Source organism: Suillus discolor (assembly GCF_016758755.1).
Source record: "Suillus discolor strain FC423 chromosome Unknown F5147scaffold_40, whole genome shotgun sequence".
Classification (NCBI taxonomy): domain Eukaryota; kingdom Fungi; phylum Basidiomycota; class Agaricomycetes; order Boletales; family Suillaceae; genus Suillus; species Suillus discolor.
The window spans coordinates 114174-133822 of record NW_024541287.1 but is presented as its reverse complement, the minus strand read 5'-3'; the positions used below and the strand labels follow the sequence as shown (position 1 = coordinate 133822).

Genomic DNA, 19649 nt, shown 5'->3' with positions numbered 1-19649 from the left:
GATCAAGCACTTCGCGAAAGAGATGTTTACTCAGGCCGGTATGAGACTCTTTGTATTGGGTTCCTGGAAGGATGAGAAGGGCGGCCTACTTACATCCAGGCAAGTTGATACAATCGGTCGGTCGGTCGGTCAGTCATTTTGCTTACATCGTTTGGCAGGTTTGACTTCAATGAACACCTTGGGAGAGGATCCAGCTTCATGAAATGCAAGGACTGGCAGGTCATCTTACCGGCATGGGAAGATTTCATTGGTGATGAATTCGGTAAGTCTCAAGACCATCTGAGAGGCGCTTCATATAATTTATGTTACCTCCACCAAGACCAGGATCAAGACCAAGACGGCATGCTGCTGGGAGGCACTCGCCGAGTCCCAAAGCCTCATTACAAGTTCGACCTGGACCATATGGATTTGCCGATATTGCCCAACATTAAGGGTGTCTCGCTTGAAGTCAAGAAGTCAATGATTCGGTCATTCCTCACCATTCATTACAGTAAGCCCGATGATAGAAGACCCGTGCCATAATCTGACACCCGCCACCATAGGAATATGTTGCAGAAAACGGAAGGTCCCAGTGCCTTGGAGCGACATAATGAAGGGGCAGTCTCGGTTCATCTCCAGCACATTCCTGCCAAATGATATCAAGATCACAGACCCGTCCAAAATGCAACAGGAATGAAGCCAATGCCTTGTTGGAATATTGGCTGGACCGACAAGACAACCAGGTTGAACTAACATTGAAGTTCAAAGCCTGGATTGACGACAAGGGCAAGATGCATTCTCCAGTCGGCGAAGGGTCTGATGGCTCTGATGGCGATGCTGATGATGAAGGCTTATGGCCCAGGCCAACTACAAAGTCATCAGGCCAACTGTTGCACTCTCATCGGCCAGACTTCCAAAAAGGCCACCAAGGTTCATCAAACAAGCTCCTATTGGTTCTGCCAATGAAGAGTCTAACAACACCGATGCCCCCGAACATGTGGAGAAAGATGCAATGACAGCACACAGTGACCGGGTGGGGCGCGAGTTGGAGTCAGATGACCGACCGCGACCGAAGAGCTTGCGTAAGAGAGCCACAATTGAGCCTGCCATCATCTCACTGCCAACAGACTTCGCACAAATGGGCCGACCGGTGGTAGAGTTGGTCAGAAAAGTTACTCATAACAGACAAGCCACTACCGCAGGCAAGACCAGCATGCCCACTGAACAGGTGACCGAGGGATCAGTTGATGAAAGTGGTGGCAACACTGCACCCAAAGCCGGCTATGACGCAAGTGGTGCTCATCATGGTGGCCAGCACATTCGTAGCTTCGGCCCACATTCAACTCGTCGGGGTATGGAACATCTTCTTGCAACACCAGCGGCAAATGACCAGGTCGACCAAGAAGACCAAGGCAACTAGGAATATATTGCCTGCGGAAAATGACCGGTTGCCGAGAAAATTGCTTGCCACCAGAGCCAGGTCACCAGCTGCTGAATGACCAGTCACCCTCGCCCGCGGTAAATGACCGGTTGCCAAAGAAATCACTTGCCACCAGAGACAGGTCACCGGCGGTGAATGACTGGTCGCCCAAAAAGACCAAGGCTACCAGATTGGCAGCTCGCTCGCTCTCTGATGCACCAGCCAGGGGTACAAGGAGTAAGATTGACAACGGGCTTGGCGCCCGAATTTGACAAAAGCCCAAGAGATATGCCGACTATGTGTAGTTGTTGGTGGTCTCACACGTCATGTGGCTTGTTCCATTCTGCTTGGTCTTCAATGAGTTTGGTATTTAGATTGTATTTGAACACATGATATATACATTGTCATCTCTACTCTATCTTCTACACTACTAAATTGGAGAATGTCCCCGGCCCATTTTCCTCATTGCTAGCAGCAATATATGCAGGGGATCATCAATCTCGCGGTGCATGTTCATCATATGTTGGAGTTTCGCAACGTCATCGCTGGCTGCCACAAATTGGTCACGGGCATGCTGGTAATCAGCGATCAAATCCTGGTTGGCGTCCAAGAGATCTCTGCAACCTTGCCGTCGGTCATCTCCTGTAACACGGGGATCCTTGGCATCAGTTCAATGATGAGAAGAAATATAGACCTATGCATTGCAGCATCAATATTTTCTAGCCTGGAATTTGCTCGGCACAGCAATTCCTCGCCTGCCTCGACTGTCTGACTCGGTGAGCCATCCCTCGGTGCCGGAGATGTGGTCGGCGATATATTCTCAAAACACAGATCATACGGTGCCGGAGTGTCTGCTGTTGGATTTAATCGTCAGTGTCTGTTACTTACATTGATAAAGCATTTGAACGCACCTGCATTGATCAAGTTAGTCACTGGTGCAGCAATAGAACCACTTTCAAGGTGATCATCTCCTGCCAATGGTGAATCACCCCAGCACATGTCAAAATTGCCTGAATAATATTTAGTCATGGTCGTCAGTGCTCATGACCGATGCTCACCTATATATCCCATTGCTTCTGCAGATGCACGGTCATTCCAACACATATTGTATTGACCGGCTCCGCTGGGTATTGCGATAGCGATGGTCTCATTCTCTTTGATGTCCGGCTGGTGGATCAGCGCCACATTGACCTTTGGTAGACCTTCCTCGGCATTCCAACATAGATTATATTCACCTGCTTTCAGTGGTATGGCTGCTTCCGCCGGATCAGTCGCTGCTGGATTGACCTGAGTGTCCCAACACATGTCAAATGCTAATCACTTCGTTAGATGTCTAAAATATTCTAAAGGGACTGGAGTTACCTTGGCTTAGCACGTGCGGGTCAGCCGATGGAGTGTCATTCGGTCGTTCCACCGTCGGCACTTGATCATCCTCGAAATTCCAGGACATGTCAAATCCTAGCGTTGTCAACAACCACTAAGGATCAATGTGACCTAACACTCACTTTCAGTACCGGCATGTTGGGTGGGTAGTGCTTCGGTTTGTGTCTGCCAGGATGGCATGTTTGAAAGTATATAGTTTGTTAGTTTGAGGCCATTTTGAGAGGAGGGAGTTGTGCACAACTTCGGTGGCACCCACTGGTCCCAAGTGACGAAAAAATTGCAGTCGGTTTTGATGCGGTCGTCCTGTAGCCTTCAAGCATTGTCAACCGAATTCTTGTGGGAACCCATAGAGGTCTTTAGGGAACTTACACTCTGCAGTGGGTAAACAATAAAGAAGTCTGAACGTTGCTGCCACACTTTGGCCATTTCCGTAGTTCGGCCATTTCCGTGTTTTGGTCATTTCTGGCAGTCTTACAATGTGGCACCCTTTGTCACATTTTCTCATTCCTCACTCACATTGAACATCGTCGCCGTCACTTTGCGTCAATTCTCAACCATGCTGTCACAACACGAATCCGATCTTGCTTTGGCGCTTGCCGACAAATCCCTGCGCGATTCACTTAGCCGAATCACACACTTGGCAGCTGATGGCCAGGATGTGATGGATCAGGCGCATGAGATTGCGTGGCAGCTGGTGTGTCTGTTTTCACTTTCATGATTATTTACCTACTCACCATGCACAGTCTCAAGCGCTGCAGCAGCATGGCAGGACGTGCTCGGTCATCTCGCTGTTCCTTCTTTCTGCAGCTGCTGAAATACGGGCAACCATGAATCAAGGTCTTGCCCCCCAATGGGATCATGTATGCAACGATGATCATTGTATGCAGTCACATCTGTTCTTCCCAAAGACTGCTGGATATCATGCGTCAGCATTCCTTTCATTCCAAATGAGTGCGCTAATACCATCACAGAACACACAGCTGCTGCACCTGCCCCTGCCCCTGCCCCTGCCCCTGCGCCTGAACTGGCACCTGAACTGGCACCGGCACCGGCACCTGCAGTTGCACCGGCACCGGCACCAGAACCAGCCCCAACAAGGATGTCTGTTCCACCGATCACTTCACTCCCTCGCATTGGTCATTCCCAACATCCGGTCGTTCCTGGCACCATGACTGACAAGGGCAAACAGTCTGACCAGGGGACTCGTAGAACCAGAGATGACAGCCCTGACGCCAAGTCCAGCAGGAAGAAGCAAAAGATTTTGAAATGTATGTCAAAGGCTATCATCTCCGACACCGAGGATGAGGACAGGCGGCCAACAGGCACCATCATAGTCAAGGTATGTCTTTCTTTCACCATATTCAACTAACCACTTACATGACCTTAGCGGCCCAAGGTTGCTGAATCCTCCGGTGTAGCGCCGGTCAAATCACAGGTAAGCATGGCAGTACTGCCAGTGCCAATATCATTGCTGAGGACTTTGCAGGGTACGACGAAACATGTCAAGCAGGTGAGATTTACCTCGTCCTGTGAGTCTGCCGAACTCAAGACTCTTCAGCCGGCCACCGAACCAAAGATCGGCTGAGCCCAGCCAAAGGGCAAAGGAAAGGAAAACAATGTTGACATCGCCGGGCCTATCAGAGGGCGCCGGCCACTGAGGGCCAATGATGAGGAGGAGGTCAGTGAGGCAAGTTCATTCCAGTGACAGAGTACTAACTTTTTCACAGTACACTCCGCCGTGCGACAGATGCATCGGGGAGTCTTGCCTCATTGTGGTCAGCAGGAAGGGGCAGGCCATCAAGTCCTGTGCCAAGTGCCATTTTATGAAGGTACGGTGTGAGCGACCAGTGTCAGTCGATACACGCGGCCCTGCAACAATGCGGGCTCCAAAGTCACATCCTCGGCCAAAGGCCGCCCCTGCCTCCAAGTCCAAGGCCCAATCCAGGACCACCAGAGCAACCTCGCGCGCACGTCCACCAACTCCCATGGTGGAATCTGAGGATTCTGCTGAGGATCCCAGTAGGTAATTTTGTTTCTTTGCCATGACACACTCTAACTCACCTTTGCAGAGGCGTCTGTCACTGGCCACGATGATGCCAAGATGGATCCTGTCACTGACGCCAAGCAGCACACTGATATCGCTACTGAGATGTCAGCCGAGGCCGCCGATCAAATCATGGATGACCAGCCTGGAGCCATTGCTTCTGTGGACGACTTCCCCCATGACCATTGGCTGGAGAACACTCACGACTTGCCTGTCCCTCATGTCCCACCAACTCGTGTCGCCGATGCTGTCTCCCTTCCTTCGGCGCCGTCAGCACCTACCATCCTCAACCATGTGCTTGCCCTAACAGCTCAGGTTAATGCCATGCAAACGGCTGATGACAACGCCCTTGCTAGGGTGAATGCGATGGAGCACGATTTTGACGCTCGCATCTCCTCGATGCGTGCTGAGCTTTCGGCCGTGCAACTTGATGTCGGCACCACTGTCACATTGGTGAATGGACTTGTCGGTCTTGTTGAGAAGCTTCGGCAGGAGCATGTCCTTGCCAATCCATCGTTCCCACCACCCATGGTGAGCCATGGCAATGATTCCACTGCCACTGCATTCAGCATGAGGTACCTCAACGGCGTGTTTGGTCCTTCCATTGCTCCTATGCCCCTTTCTGTTGGTGTCAGTCAAACCTCAGCTTCCCGCTCTTTTGGTCATCCTGACATGCAGGGCAGCACTTCCATCTCTGGACATTTGTCTTTGGTGTCAGCAAATGCCGGTCCCTCATCCGCTCCTGCTCCAGGTGAATCACATTTTGCTGTCAAGCCACCTCCTTCTGCCACAAACTCCCCCCCCTGATCACTCAGTTCATTACATAGTTGTACTGTAGATCACTTGTCCGTCGGCGAATTACATCTACATATCACTTGGTTTTAATTGAATTGTTCTGATGTCAATCCTATTGTACATTGACTCCTGTGTGATTTCAATGTCAGCCCAGTTGATCTTGATGTGTTTCTGCCGATTTATTATACATTATATTTGACCGAGATTAGCTTGACCGAGGTGGTCCCTAGCAAACACATAATGGCAGCTAGTCCATGAAAAACCTATTGACCGACTCATTCATTTGTCATATTTGACCGACGTGGATCTGACAAGTCCATCATGCATGCTCGTCTATTAATACCTACATATTGACCAACTGGCTCATCCATGATATTTGACCGAGTGCCTTTTGACCGAGGTGGTTCTGCTGTGTGTATTGCGGAAGCTATGCAGTGAACACCGACCGATTGACCGACCCGTGTCTATGATTGTTCTATATACTTAGACTCTCGGCCCATCTGTGTATATCGGTACCACCGCCCACTCGGCCCGCTTGTTCGTATCAGGCACATACTTTATACACTACCTACCAAAGTCAATAGAACAGTCTGCACTGGTATACTACACTACACAGTACTATGGGCCCACTGTTTGTATCAGATAAACACTTCCATTGGCCCACCTGTATTTAACACAGCAATACATTCATGGGCCCACCTGTATTTAACACAACAATCCATTCATGGGCCCACCTGTTCATATCAGGTATATATTCCATACCCTACCTACCATATAATACCTACCAAAGGCAATAGGAACGTGTACACTTATCTACTATACCACACACTATGGGCCCACTGTTGATATCACATATACCCTTGACATGGGCCCACCTGTATTTAACATAACAATATATTGATGGGCCCACATTAGCTGGCCTGTTCAGAACAGGGTACTTTCAACCTTGGCTGTATGTATTATACAAGGTAAAGTGACTGCAGTATGTGCTCATACCTTGCATCCTCTTGTACCTCGTGTCCTCTTGTACCTCGCGTCTCGTGTACCTTGTGTCCTCTTGTACCTCTTGTACCTCTTGTACCTCTTATACACCATCTAGCGCGTCCTCTCATATCCTCTTGTTTTAGCACTATATGACACTTTCAAAGCTTTTTTTTTTCATTGAGTGGCGTGCCAATGTGGGTGCTCGGAATATAGTGCTACAGATAAAATATTCATAAACCAAATTGCATTGTGAATGTAAGAACATAAATACGAGGTGGCAACATATTGAAAGGGTAAGATCTCCATAAACATAACATTTGAAACATAAATAATGGGGAGGCACGCGAGCCTTGGGAGGAGGAGGACACCTCCCGCAAACGAGGATACCTTGTAGAGGTGTGTGTTGACATTCAACATCGACTCTTCTGTATTCCTTTCTTTCGTTTGTCATCACGGACTCTATAGCACGCACCTTATCATTACTTTGTATCACATTGTTTGTACCTCAGCGCTTCTTTCACCAATGCTGAGGTACAGTTCATGTTTACTTTGCACGCTGCCTTTCACTTACGATGTTTCATCTCTAGACTTGTTCCTTTAGGTACTATGAATGTTAGCGCTTCTTTCACCAACGCTGAGACTTGTTCCTTTAGCTTTCACGTTCCTACAGTGTGCAAGAGGTTGCACTGTGCACAACCCTCCCAGGGAGTTTGGTGAGAACCTCTCTGGGAAGGTAGGTCTCAGAGGCCCGCGAGAGAATGAGAGAGCACGTACTATTATTAGAGGGCGGGAGGGGGGGTCTCGGAGACCAGTTTCCCATGACATGGAAACCGGGTCTGTCAGACCCGTGCGAACGGTAGGAAAGTGCTGCCAAGGGTGCTAGATTGAGCAAATTGAGAACCTTGTTATACTTACATGTTTGGTTCAAGTACAAACTCCATATTGGAATGTGCAGATTAGCGTGGGTGCACATGGGCAGGCATTATCAGATCGGAAGTCTGTAGAGAAAATGAAATTGAGTTGTGGCATATAGCTATGTCAGCATACTGGCTAAAGTATGTGTGATACTTACATGTCAATTCAAACCCGATACTGGACGAGGATGAGCTGAGAGGATTGGCGAGATGAGTTACATCAGGAAAACCCTCCCATGTAAACTTAGATAAAGCTGTTCGGATTAGATCTTTTTTCGTGCAACTAATACATATTAGACATATTAGATGGGCTAAACATCCTAGCCAGACTTTATTGCTGATTTTTAATTAGCCATACCTTGCTGCTATTTAGAACAATTAGCCATACCTTGCTGTCATTTAAAAACAATTTGACATGTCCTAGTAGACACCTAGGAAAGCCTTTACGCGCCCTAGGAAACACTAATAGGAAGACTTTCACACTTTGAGTACATGAAAAAATTAATATCATTAAAATCGGGTATCAGGCTGATGCAGTAATGTACGACTCATATGAGCAAAACAAGCACGAGAAAACATAGCGAGTGGTGAGATATAGCGAGCAGTGGGGTATCGAAGATTAAATCCTATGTCCTGCAAAATATGGCACAGCGTCAGTGAGGTATTCTACTCGTCATCCATTCCCTCAAGGTCCAAGAATGCTAGATCGGTATCTTTGTCATAGACTCCAATTGTGTCACGACGTAAATGCCTGTAAGCAACAGTAAGTCAGCAATGTGTATACCAAATTGGATGTGGACTTACTGGACCTCCTCGTAAATATCGGCCATCATTTTGTGAAACTTGACAGGAGCCGTCCTTCGGATTCTCTCCAACAACGCCACTGTGGTATGTATAGATATCACAGAATTGGTTACCAGTGAACTTGAAATCTTCACCTGCCTTGTTCTTCTTTGCAACGAGAACAGCATGGATCTAACAACAAAGAAGTGAGTCAATGAACAGATGAGTGCGAACACAAACTTACAGCTGTGCTGACCATGGCCAACATGGGGATAGGGATTTCTGGTCGACCAGTTTTGTTCTCCGCAATGTCAAGAAAGTGCTGAGCAAACTGCAAACCAACTGACTTCGTGTTTTTGAAGAATGTCTCGTATAGAGTGTCGACTATGGGCTGCCCTTGATATGGCTTCTGTCGTTTTGGAGAAGGAAGACCCTCAGCCTTGATGCGAGGTGTCAGTGGGATGTCAAATTCTTGTGCGAAAAAACTAACATCAAATGTCTGCGGAAAAATGTAGGAATGACCCGCAAGGAGACGGTCAACGATAGCATTGCAGTCACGGCCGAGTCGAAAGTAGCCTGGGGCATATTTATAGGCGACGTCCTTGATTTCAGTGCGGAAGAGGCTCGCACGAGCATCAATCTATAGCAGGTGTCAATATTAAATCAAAGTAAGACAGATTACTTACTAGATTGGCGAGTGCCGACAAATACTCATCATCAACATACATCCGTTTCTCAATTGGCGCTGTCTTGTGGTGCTTCGCAGCCTGAAGTAAGATTTCCCGCGCATATGAGTTCTTGGCCACAATTTCAGGGTACCCGTGCTTGAAGGCAATGTATGCCTTGACCTCGAAGGATACCATGATGGATCACCTTGCGAAGCTCCGTGTTCTGGTCCGTAAGTCGCACTGACCCAGTCTTCGTGTAGACAAGATCAGCCATCGCGTCAGCATGTGGGGGCACATCGGGCTCAGGTTTGATTTCGAGGATGGAAAGGTCTTCCTCATCTTCCTTGACTTGTACTGCGGAGGAGGGCGTATTGCTCTTGCTACTGTGTTTGAGAGGCTGCGGTCCAAAGGATGACCTCGTCATTGGAGAGTCCCACATGGGGATCTATTGAGCGAATTTTGGTTTCAGTAGACTCAGAATACAAAGGAACAAAATATATTCTTACTTCAGGCAGTATATTTCTTTTCTTTCGCACTCCAAGGCCTGTATTGTGAGCCCCATACAGGTGGTGGAGGTGTTGGTGACTGGGACAGAGTATATCTGGTCTTCCGAGGTCTGCCAGACTTACTCTTTGCAGGCTTTTTCTGGCGGTCTGCCTGTGTATTGACAATTGCAGGAACCTTGAAAGTTCATGCAGATTACTTAAGCTTATTGAATGCAGTGCGAAGTGACTCACCTCTTCAAACAGAGCTTTTGCGATGCTCTCGACTGGCTCTGATCCTGAGTCCGACATTTCAATTTCGGAGCTGGAAGCTCTATCAGAGACACTCTGCTTGCTAGCAGTGTCCGAATCAATATCTGACGGTTCAACACTGACACGAGCTATAACTTTCAACCATTAGTAAGAGTGTCACGTGGCAACACGCAATGCTGACCCCTCTTCTTTAACCGCTGAGGTTGGCTAACCTCCACGTTGTCCTCAGAGTCTGATGCGAGAGGTGGCGGCCGCTCTAATCTTTCTGTGAGCAAGTTTGGCTTTTGTGTGGGCACTGATACTTACTGCAGCTTTTGCTTTTTCCAGTTCTGAGGGGAGGTTCTGGCGCCCTTGCTTTCGTTCCACCACCTGCATCCATCATGGTGGGTCATCACTACAGGTGAGCTACTACTAATCGCGACTTACTTTTGACTGACTTGACCCGTTTTGGAATAGGTGCAATATCATCAGTGGGTGAGCGTTCGTGCTTGCGTGCCCGTTTGTTTCGGCGGAGTGGTCCCCAAACTGCCACAAAGTATCATTGTGAGTATGAATTTGTATGGTGACAATGTGCTTACCTGGATTGTCTAGAGCCTGATCTTTTGCCTTGCGTCGTACTTGAACCAAGTGAGTTTTAACTTTGTTGTCATGAAAAATTTCTTACGCCGTGGATGCAAGTCCATTGAAGGGAAATTAAGGTCGGAAGGAGTAAAAAGTCTGAAAAACGAATGTGAGAATGCCTTTCTGCTGGAGAAAGACCGCTTCAAAAAGGTGAGTGAGTGTTTTTATTTAAGTTGGGGTCAGGCATTTAATTTGAAACAGTCCGCTTATTATACTGAGCGCTGAGCCAGGGTTGACCCTTTCCTTGTCTGGCTTAGTTTGCTATTTGGTGAGTTTATGTTCAGAAACTTAAAACACAGCTTTACAAAGTAGTCCTAGTGCGCACACCATTCTCTTCTTAGTAACGGTCCTGTCAATCGGGAACTTTCTTATTGGTGGCACGCTAATCGGATGCAAGTCGTTTCCTCCGTTTACGGACTATCAAGAAGCATTTTCCTCTCCATTACCACCCTCTATGTTCCACTACGGCACTTGGCGAAAGCCATTTCCTTCGTTTACGGACTATCAAGAAGCATTTTCCTCTCCATTACCACCCTCTATGTTCCACTACGGCACTTGGCGAAAGCCATTTCCTCCGTTTACGGACTATCAAGAAGCATTTTCCTCTCCATTACCACCCTCTATGTTTAGCATCTTCAACTAGTGTTCTTCCCTAGTAACGGCCCCATCGGCTGGGAACTTTTGGCATTCCCCCGTTTACGAACTATCAAGAAGCATTCTCCTCTCCATTACTACCCTCTATGTTTGTCGTGTTCAGCTACTGTGCTTCGCAAAAGTCATTTATCTGATGTGCTTAACGAGTCTGATATCTGGTTCCGTCACTGCAAGACTTGAATTTACCAATCTCCGAGCATGCGGAATACCGTCATCACTTTACCCAATATTTCTTACTTCGGCAGAGCCTCACAGCCTCTTACATGCTGCTGACACCACTTTTTTGCTCTGACTGTCAGACTCGCACACTTTATTTGTCCTTACTGTTGACTGACAAGTTGTAAGTGATTTTCAGGCGTTCAGTGTTCATTTTTTATTGAATCTACGCAGAACATGCCCGAAATAACATGTCCTTCCTGCGATAAAAAGCTTGCATCAATCACCGGTTATAGTCAGCATCTCGCAAAAACCACCAATCCTGCCTGTCGTACCCTCTACCTTTCCTCACAGGCGATTCGCTCCAGACCCAGCAAATGATGTAGATATAGACACACCTGATCCAAATCATCTGCTGCATTTTGAAGGTGATTTTTTTGGAACATACGCTGAGGATGGGTTTGCATGGCCAGGGTCAGATGACGAGGGGGATGTTGGTCAAGCACCTATGGATGAAGATGACTCAGATAATGACATCAACGATCACGACGAATGGGAGCCTCCTGCAGCACCAGCACCCTCAAGTCATTCTGCGGAGCATCATGACACTAACAATCATGACGAATGGGAACCTCCTGTAGTGCCAGCACCTGCGCACAATGATGCCTTACACCCACCTACTGCAGATCAAGGCCAAGATGCTTTTCATATGGTGCAGCGGTGACTTCTTGAACACGAACAAGTACCTATAGTTGTCCATTACCCTGATCAACGAGCTGGACAGCCCATCGACTCAGCCATCAAGCAGCCAAGCAATATAACCTACCATGTACAGCTTAATGGCTCGAGTGCAGATAATATTTATGCCCCATTCGCCTCAAAGTTTGATTGGGAGATGGCTCGATGGGCAAAATTACGAGGTTCAAGCTCAACTGCATTCTCAGAACTTGTTTCTATTGAAGGTGTAAGTCCATGCTTTACTTGAACACTAGGATCAATCTAATTGTAGCACTTCCAGCTTAGCTAAAAGATTGGTCTTTCCTTCAAGAATACACGGGAACTGAACAAGATCATCGACGATGAACTTCCAGGCCGTCCGAAATTCAAACACGATCAGATTGTCGTTGCTAATGAAGCGTTTGATGTCTACTATCGCGATATCATTGAATGCATCAAGGCTCTTTTCAGTGATCCAAGTTTTGCTGACTTTCTGGTCTTTGCGCCTGAACACCATTATGCCGACGAAGATGAGACAATTCGTTTATATCATGAGATGCATACTGGAAAATGGTGGTGGAATAGTCAGGTCGGTGTTTTCTACCTTTTGTGAGCTTCAACGTACTAATATTAATATTGTATTCTTCCTAGAAACACTTAGATCACGAGCGCCCTGGTGCTACAATAATTCCCATCATCATTTCATCAGACAAGACTCAAGTTACGATGTTTCACAACAAGACAGCATACCCCGTCTACATGACTATTGGAAACATCCCAAAGGATATTTGTCGGAAACCGTCACGCCAGGCACATGTCCTCCTCGCATACCTTCCAACTACTCACCTTGAACACGTTACCAACAAAGCTGCTCGCCGACCGATGCTTGCCAATTTATATCATGCTTGTGTGGGACGTGTACTTGCACCACTCACAGCTGCTGGCATCAATGGCATTAATATGCGAAGTGGTAATGGAATAATGCGTCGAGGCCATCCTTTGTTTGCATGTTTTGCAGGAGACTACCCAGAGCAAGTTTTAGCTACCAGAGTCAAGACAACTCAATGTCCAAATTGCAATGTTCCCTCCGACGAGCTTGGTGTAGCAACTGGTGTCGCAAATTGGCAACCACGAGACCTTGGTGCAGTACTTGATGCCCTCTGCGCTCTTGACCAAGGTGGATTGGCCTTTGTGCGTGCATGCGCAGATGCTGGCATTAAGCCTATTGTCCACCCATTCTGGGAGGGACTACCCTTTGTCAATATATTCGAATCCATAACTCCTGATATTCTGCATCAACTATACCAAGGGCTCGTCAAGCATCTCCTCGCTTGGCTTTCTGATGCATGTGGCAGTACGGAGATTGATGCACGATGTCGACGCCTCCCCCCAAATCACCATATTCGACTATTTACGAAGGGCATCACAACTCTTTCACATGTAAGCGGTACAGAACATAATCAAATTTGCCGTTTCTTGCTCGGCATCATCATCGACATCAGTCTACCTAATAATATGTCTTCCGCTCGACTCCTCCGTGCCGTTTGTGGTCTGCTAGACTTTTTATATTTTGCTCAGTACCCATGTCACAGCTCTGAGACGCTGGTTTTACTTGACGAGGCACTTAACCTTTTCCACGACAACAAGGACATCTTTATTGACCTTGGCATTCAGAATTCCTTCAACTTGCCAAAACTCCACTTCACAGCTCACTACGCTCACATGATTCGAATGTATGGCACTACGGACAACTACAATACCAAATACACTGAACACCTTCACATCGACCTTGCGAAAGATGCTTATCGCTCTATGAACCACAAGAATGAGTTTGGTCAAATGACGACTTGGCTTGAACGAAGGGAGAAAATTTCACGTCACGAGAAATACATTCAGTGGAGACTCATCGAAAACACCACATGTCCGCATCATCAGCCCCGTCCCCCAGAAATGACATTTCGTCGTACTCAAACGATGACAAAGCATCCTACCATCAAGGCGGTCACATTGGACAAGGTCACAAACAAATATGGTGCCACGCACTTTAATGAATGTCTCGCACGTTATGTTGCGAAAGCTGCCCTTCCTGTCGACACTACTGTTATGGCCAGGCAGCTCGAAGATCGAGCAGCTGATATACACATCCCATTTCAAAGACTACCGGTCTTTCACAAGGTGAAATGGCTCTTGGATAATGTTCGTGGTGATGGGGATCCTCCGGTCACAGTCGATAGTGTCCATGCACGTCCTGGACGATCAGGAAAATTTACATCCGACAGTGTTGCGCCACGATTTGATACCGTGTTCGTTAATGATGGCACAGGCGGGTCACTTGGCATCAAAGGTGAGTGCTCTGAATTGTGCTGTTGACTGGTACTCAGCGGTTACTATTTAGGATATCGAATTGCGCAAGTCCGTATCATATTCTCGATACCTCCCAAAGCCATCCCCCAACTTTTCCCGTCCACATTTCAGCCTCCGACACATCTCGCATACGTCGAATGGTTCTCTGCCTTCCGTGTACCTGATCGAGATCACGGCCTGCACAAGGTCTCGTGTGTCGTTAAAAATGGAGAACGAATGGCCAGCATCATACCAATCAGCAATATTCGTTGTAGTGCCCATTTGATTCCGCATTTCGGCTCTGTAGCTCCTCGTGAATGGACCTCTGCTAACGTTCTTGATGAGTGTTCATCATTCTATGTAAATACATACTTAGATCGATACAGTTTTGCAACACTGCACTAGTTGCCAATGATTATCATTAGCTTGCACTATACTATTGGTCTTAGAGCTAGCTACTATAAAATTTCACAGCTTGTGAAAATTTGTCTAAGAACATCTAATCTATCTAAGTCTATATGGGAGGGTTTTCCTGATGTATATTGTGAGATGGGGTCGGTTAGATAGCGAAAGCAATCTTATTTAGAACGAAGACAAGGTGAACGGTTTGAATGAATTGGAAAATGTGAACACAGTGTTATGTATCCATGAATTCGGGGTGCAGTCAGTTGGAGTATCTTTGTGGCGTACACACAAAGTCTCATTTCGATTCTCGGCAAACACCAAAGGTAGTAATGGCTTTTATCACAGCTTGTCTACCTTGGACCACATGTAAATCTCGCCAATGATGCCTGAGTCGATTCTTAGATTAGATACAGTCCTCAACCATTTGCTGTATGTATGAGTATATGTGCGTATCCCCTCTGTATGTAAATGTATGTCCATGGAGTAGTAGGATTTGACCAGGGGTATATCTAGCACGAACACTGCCCATTCGCTCACACCCATCCCTTGAACATGACCTTCATCTCAAATAATCCCGCTTACTGGCCGTATCTCAGTTTGAATATTTATTTGAGCTATTGGATAGGTTTGTCGCATCAACTTGAAGATGTCTAGATCTAACGTTGACGTGCGGTTTCACAGTTGCCGTGGTTGCTGTGGTGGTATACGATTGGGGTGAGCAGGACAGTGTTTGAAAATCGCTGATATTCTCATGATATTTCCAGTCTTAACACTAGGACAAGAGGTACGTCGACGGTCAATGTCATCGCCAGAGCAGCCAACTCCCTAAGAATGGTGTCATAGATTGAACTCATCTGGGTGAGTGGCAAGAGTCGTGTATCAGAAGAGAACAAGAGAACACAATTAATTGGCGGCAGAGACAACGCTGGTCTCTCATGACCATGTTGTATTTGATTGTTAGTACCTCATGTTGTGCTTTGGTGTGGTGGGCAACTTGTGCTGACTCCACAATGTTCTAGGTACACTACATTGGAATACCAGCTGCTCTGTATGTGTCAAGACCAACAACTTTTGACTGTGCTGATAACTCATCTCTGACAATTAGTGTCCATGTTCTGTGTATATCTCATATGCGCTCCATCTCATTGTTCTGACCGGCGAGATACAGAAGTTATGACATCGGTATCGCTGACAGATGCAGTGAGTATTCTGCAACCATCTCATTCTCATCCAATCAATACACTCATATGTAGGGGTGAGTGGGATTACAGCCATTGAACTTGGCTCGACATAATGACTTGATAGGTGTAAGTCGGAGTCTTTGATTCTAGTGTGAGGGTGTTCACTAATTAGGAGTTTTAGGCTCTATCATGTACTCCGCAGTAAGTTGGACAAATGTGGCCTTGACTGCCATGTTGGGCGGTGAGTGACCCAGGTGCAATACCTCTGTGATATTGACCTGACTGACGCACAATGCAAGTCATCATGATTGCTCGGTTGCATGCCATGTATCAGGGATCTAGAAAGATCCTTATGTTCCTTCATCAGGAAAAAACAAATTTTGTGGGAGCCCTGGTGAGAGCTATGTAGCACTACATAGCTACCATAGTTCTATGTACCTAATGTAGCCGTGACTCAGACTATATAGATCTACAGCGGGCTACAGCAGACTACAGCAGACTACAGCGGACACTTGGAGGCACAATAGTCAAATTGAAGTCTGTAGTCAATAGTAGCTGAGTAGCAACAAAACTAATCAATAGCGGACATGCAGAATGTATCAATGTCAATAAAGCTATTTAAGTAAAAATCACTTGCGGACTCATAGACATTTGCGCTAGTCCATCCACGGTCAACAGCTTGTCTCATCCTCAGAATAAGATGGCAAGGACGAGCGATTTCATCGATGTGTATCACCGCTGCATTCCGGTGCAGCCAACAAGTCGAACACGACAATTGGTGCAGGCCAGATGAGCGGTCTGGCTCCCTGAGTGGTGTGAACCACTCAATGTAAGCTAAGGCTCGCGAGTAGGTCCCAAATTGACACGGCAGAGTGAAAATAACGCGAACCTGTCCCACTCGCATACCTAGTAAAATATTAACATGAATTTTTTGACGGCTCAACAAATAGTTAGTACTCACCTTCTAAAGTGCGCGGCTGAATGCCATTGCTTGTCAGGGCCATATCAAACTTAGCGGGAGATCCAGGCTTGCGTCCACGTCCAGGAAGCACTTCAGGCGTGGCTCTAACACGCCACTGCCTCGGTGATTCACTGATGAGTGGATTAGGCGGAGCAGTGATTACTACCTGTCGAAAAACATCGAAACGGTCTTGCAGACCAGGGGCAATGATAGCGTGCGGCATGTGGTTGCGCAGAAACAACTTAAGGGCTGGGAGGAACATGGACACACCATGTGCAGTGACGAGGTGCTGAACCGAATGCTGAGGGTATGCAGGTGTCTTAGCGAGAGAGTGGACCGTTCGTTGCTCAGGGAGGATGGGAAGTGTATTGACAGGGACAGTGTTTGGCCCTTCCATCTCTGAGTCCGAGTCCGAGTCATATCCGTGGTCACAAGTGAAATTGGTTGGTGCCGACTGAGACTGTTCCAACAGCCAGTTGAGGTAGGAACCACGCAGGAAGACTGCCTCCTGGCGCTGGAGCCATAAGGCCATCTGTTCTTCATAATCGCGCTTGTTACTGGCGCAATACACTTCTTTGGCGAAGTCGATGTGCAAACGTTCTGGAAGTTCACTGTTAAAGCCGTCTGTAGCGCCAAACAATAGGATAGACTGAACGTAGTGAGAGAGCTGATGTAATTTGGGAATATTAAAATGGTCGCGAATATCGAGTTGCTGCAAGACATCCTTGTTGGCGTGAAATATCGCCAGAGTGCTTTCCAGGCCATTGAGGGATTCAGTTGAGTGAACTCAAAGCTGAGCATAGTATGAAAAATCTAGAAGTGCTCGCGCAACTACTAACACTTGGCTGTAAGCAAACGAAAACAATCACGTCAGCACCAACCTCGTGCTTAGCAACAATTGAAGCTTACCTAGGGACAGCGCCAGCAAGTAGCCCAACAAATACATGCTGCATCTCTTTGTGTTCTGTCCCTGTCCACTGCTTTACCATAGATATTCCCTTCTTGAAATGCCGCAGACCGGGATAATCAGGCATCGCTTTGAACCGTGCGTCCATTTCTTCTTTGCCAACAATATCAAGGCACCACTTAACTAAATGGTCCTTGAAGATGCCTTTGTGGAGTTGGTGTAGGAGGTCGGGTGTAAAGGCCAGGAAGATGTTAGAGTGGGGGAGATTAGCCCAAAATGGAGCATAGACGGTGCATAGTCCAAATTCCTCAAATTCAGCAGGATGGTGACCAGTCTTTCGCTTCTCTAATATCCCCTTTATGACTGCAGGATCCCACATCGGCAAATCCAGTGGATCGCCTCTTTCATCCGCCGCAACTACACATTTTGGACAGCGGTTTTCCTTGCAACACGCCACCAGACACTGCTCTGGAAAGTCCGCTACATACGCGGCAAGGATCGGATACACTCGACGGATCAACGCATCAGCACACACCATTTCAACGCCGTCTTCACCTGCAGCAACAAGGGGTTGAAGGAGGAGGGACATGCAATGATGGAATAGTCGGTAGTTGGCGAGGGAGCGTTCATCAGGTGTAAAGCAGTCAAGCTTTCCTGAAGGTAGGTAACCAATCAGGACTGTCGCTCGTGCTGATGTTTGCCGCCGTTTTTCTTTAGCAATGTTTCCAATAGAGAGGTACACAGGATATGCCGTTTTGTCGCCTCGGAATTGCGACAGACTCGTTTTGTCTGTTGCAAGAATAATTGGCGCGATGGTCGCTCCTTCCGGCACCTTTTTCTGGACAACACAGGTCAGTGCTTGTCATTTTCAATGTTTTTTTTTATATGGTGCTTACTTGCATGTCACACCACCAATCTGCAGTCCACATGTCGTCTATCACCCGGTGGAGTCCTGCAGAGTCCGTGTATGCGCGAGCAGGTGTGTACACCATTTGATCCTTGAACAAAGGATTTCCGATCAAGTCCTTGATGCACTCTACAGGATTGCGCATCCACAGTTCAACATCTTTGTGCAATGGTTCGCCTTTTTCGTCTGTTCTATTTCCCTGAACGCTAATCTTCTTACAGCTCCAGGTGGCTCCATGTGGGAGTTCATCAACCTTCTTGAGGAATGATCGGTTGTTGTGGAATGAAGCTTGCATTCGGTTTCGGGTCTATCACGCTGGTCAGTACATTTTTTTGGTGCTTGATGCCAAACTTACAATCGGTAACTTTAGAAATTCATCGGTTCGAGTCTGCCCAAGGCTTTTTACAAGCCACTCAGCGAGACCCCACTCTTCCCTGGCAGCTAAAGTCAGGCAGAGGCCATCAACATGAAAGGGTACATACTCGTCACAAAATGGAGCCCACTCGTCCTCACCCATGCCTTCCTTGTACTTCTGGTATCGTTCAAATTCAGTTTCCCCTTCCCGCAGTGCCCATCCACCATCAGAACATTGCTTGAAATAGCGCCCACCACCTCCCACTACCTCACCTTCATCAGCAACATCCTCAACCGTCACACACCGACTTTTTGGTGCCGGCGGATTAAGTTCATCAGCCTCGAAAGAGTTGGACCGTGAGCGGCGAAGTGGGGAAAATGAGTTGCCAGCATCGTCGTTCTCCATAGAAGGTGCATTGTCTTCCAAGTCTTTTTCTTTAATCGTTAACTCCCATGCCATTCTGCATTTAGGCCGGTTAGCTATGTGTCTCTTGATGCCCCCCCTCGTAGGGAACTCCTTGCCACAAAATGTACAGCAGTGCGACATAGTATGTGAGTAGGTGAGTGTTTCGCCCTGGTCTTAGGTGACTTGTCTCATTGTAGTATGCCCTTTTTTTTTTTCAATGGCCTGGTCTAGACTTGAACTGGGCGCAGTTACCGGGCGCCGCGCCACAACTAGATCTGAGCACCACACCACACCACACCACACAACCCTTAA

General features: G+C 47.3%; 6 protein-coding genes across 6 annotated transcripts; 3 read left to right on the top strand and 3 right to left on the bottom strand.

Moving 5' to 3' along the window:
* Positions 1 to 1987: 1987 nt before the first annotated feature.
* On the bottom strand, positions 1988 to 2962 carry F5147DRAFT_654344 (uncharacterized protein; the record flags this gene model as incomplete). The annotated part of the gene is made up of 5 exons (XM_041433862.1): positions 1988 to 2253; positions 2311 to 2409; positions 2458 to 2712; positions 2762 to 2857; positions 2905 to 2962. The coding sequence occupies 5 exons, from the start codon at positions 2960 to 2962 to the stop codon at positions 1988 to 1990; spliced, it is 774 nt and encodes a 257-aa protein (XP_041290976.1).
* A 376-nt stretch (positions 2963 to 3338) lies between these two features.
* Positions 3339 to 5633, top strand: F5147DRAFT_775497 (uncharacterized protein; the record flags this gene model as incomplete). The annotated part of the gene is made up of 8 exons (XM_041441736.1): positions 3339 to 3476; positions 3526 to 3619; positions 3670 to 4121; positions 4170 to 4217; positions 4269 to 4292; positions 4380 to 4460; positions 4510 to 4801; positions 4852 to 5633. The coding sequence occupies 8 exons, from the start codon at positions 3339 to 3341 to the stop codon at positions 5631 to 5633; spliced, it is 1911 nt and encodes a 636-aa protein (XP_041290975.1).
* A 2552-nt stretch (positions 5634 to 8185) lies between these two features.
* F5147DRAFT_654342 (uncharacterized protein) lies at positions 8186 to 10408 on the bottom strand (the record flags this gene model as incomplete). Its single annotated transcript, XM_041433861.1, has 14 exons — positions 8186 to 8270; positions 8324 to 8402; positions 8437 to 8494; positions 8547 to 8942; positions 8989 to 9150; positions 9176 to 9415; positions 9477 to 9514; positions 9600 to 9651; positions 9708 to 9859; positions 9907 to 9990; positions 10032 to 10094; positions 10152 to 10250; positions 10304 to 10342; positions 10390 to 10408. 14 exons carry the CDS (start codon positions 10406 to 10408, stop codon positions 8186 to 8188), a joined length of 1566 nt encoding a protein of 521 aa, XP_041290974.1.
* A 392-nt stretch (positions 10409 to 10800) lies between these two features.
* F5147DRAFT_838225 (uncharacterized protein) lies at positions 10801 to 14641 on the top strand (the record flags this gene model as incomplete). The annotated part of the gene is made up of 7 exons (XM_041444139.1): positions 10801 to 10970; positions 11511 to 11868; positions 11941 to 12120; positions 12187 to 12462; positions 12525 to 14217; positions 14269 to 14549; positions 14603 to 14641. The coding sequence occupies 7 exons, from the start codon at positions 10801 to 10803 to the stop codon at positions 14639 to 14641; spliced, it is 2997 nt and encodes a 998-aa protein (XP_041290973.1).
* Positions 14642 to 15173: 532 nt separating this feature from the next.
* F5147DRAFT_654340 (uncharacterized protein) lies at positions 15174 to 16329 on the top strand (the record flags this gene model as incomplete). Its single annotated transcript, XM_041433860.1, has 9 exons — positions 15174 to 15246; positions 15303 to 15335; positions 15386 to 15405; positions 15465 to 15479; positions 15641 to 15669; positions 15927 to 15928; positions 16005 to 16043; positions 16102 to 16196; positions 16270 to 16329. The coding sequence occupies 9 exons, from the start codon at positions 15174 to 15176 to the stop codon at positions 16327 to 16329; spliced, it is 366 nt and encodes a 121-aa protein (XP_041290972.1).
* Positions 16330 to 16373: 44 nt separating this feature from the next.
* Positions 16374 to 19391, bottom strand: F5147DRAFT_807532 (uncharacterized protein; the record flags this gene model as incomplete). The annotated part of the gene is made up of 7 exons (XM_041443385.1): positions 16374 to 16708; positions 16764 to 17515; positions 17603 to 17608; positions 17673 to 18508; positions 18567 to 18884; positions 18933 to 19011; positions 19060 to 19391. 7 exons carry the CDS (start codon positions 19389 to 19391, stop codon positions 16374 to 16376), a joined length of 2658 nt encoding a protein of 885 aa, XP_041290971.1.
* Positions 19392 to 19649: the final 258 nt, after the last annotated feature.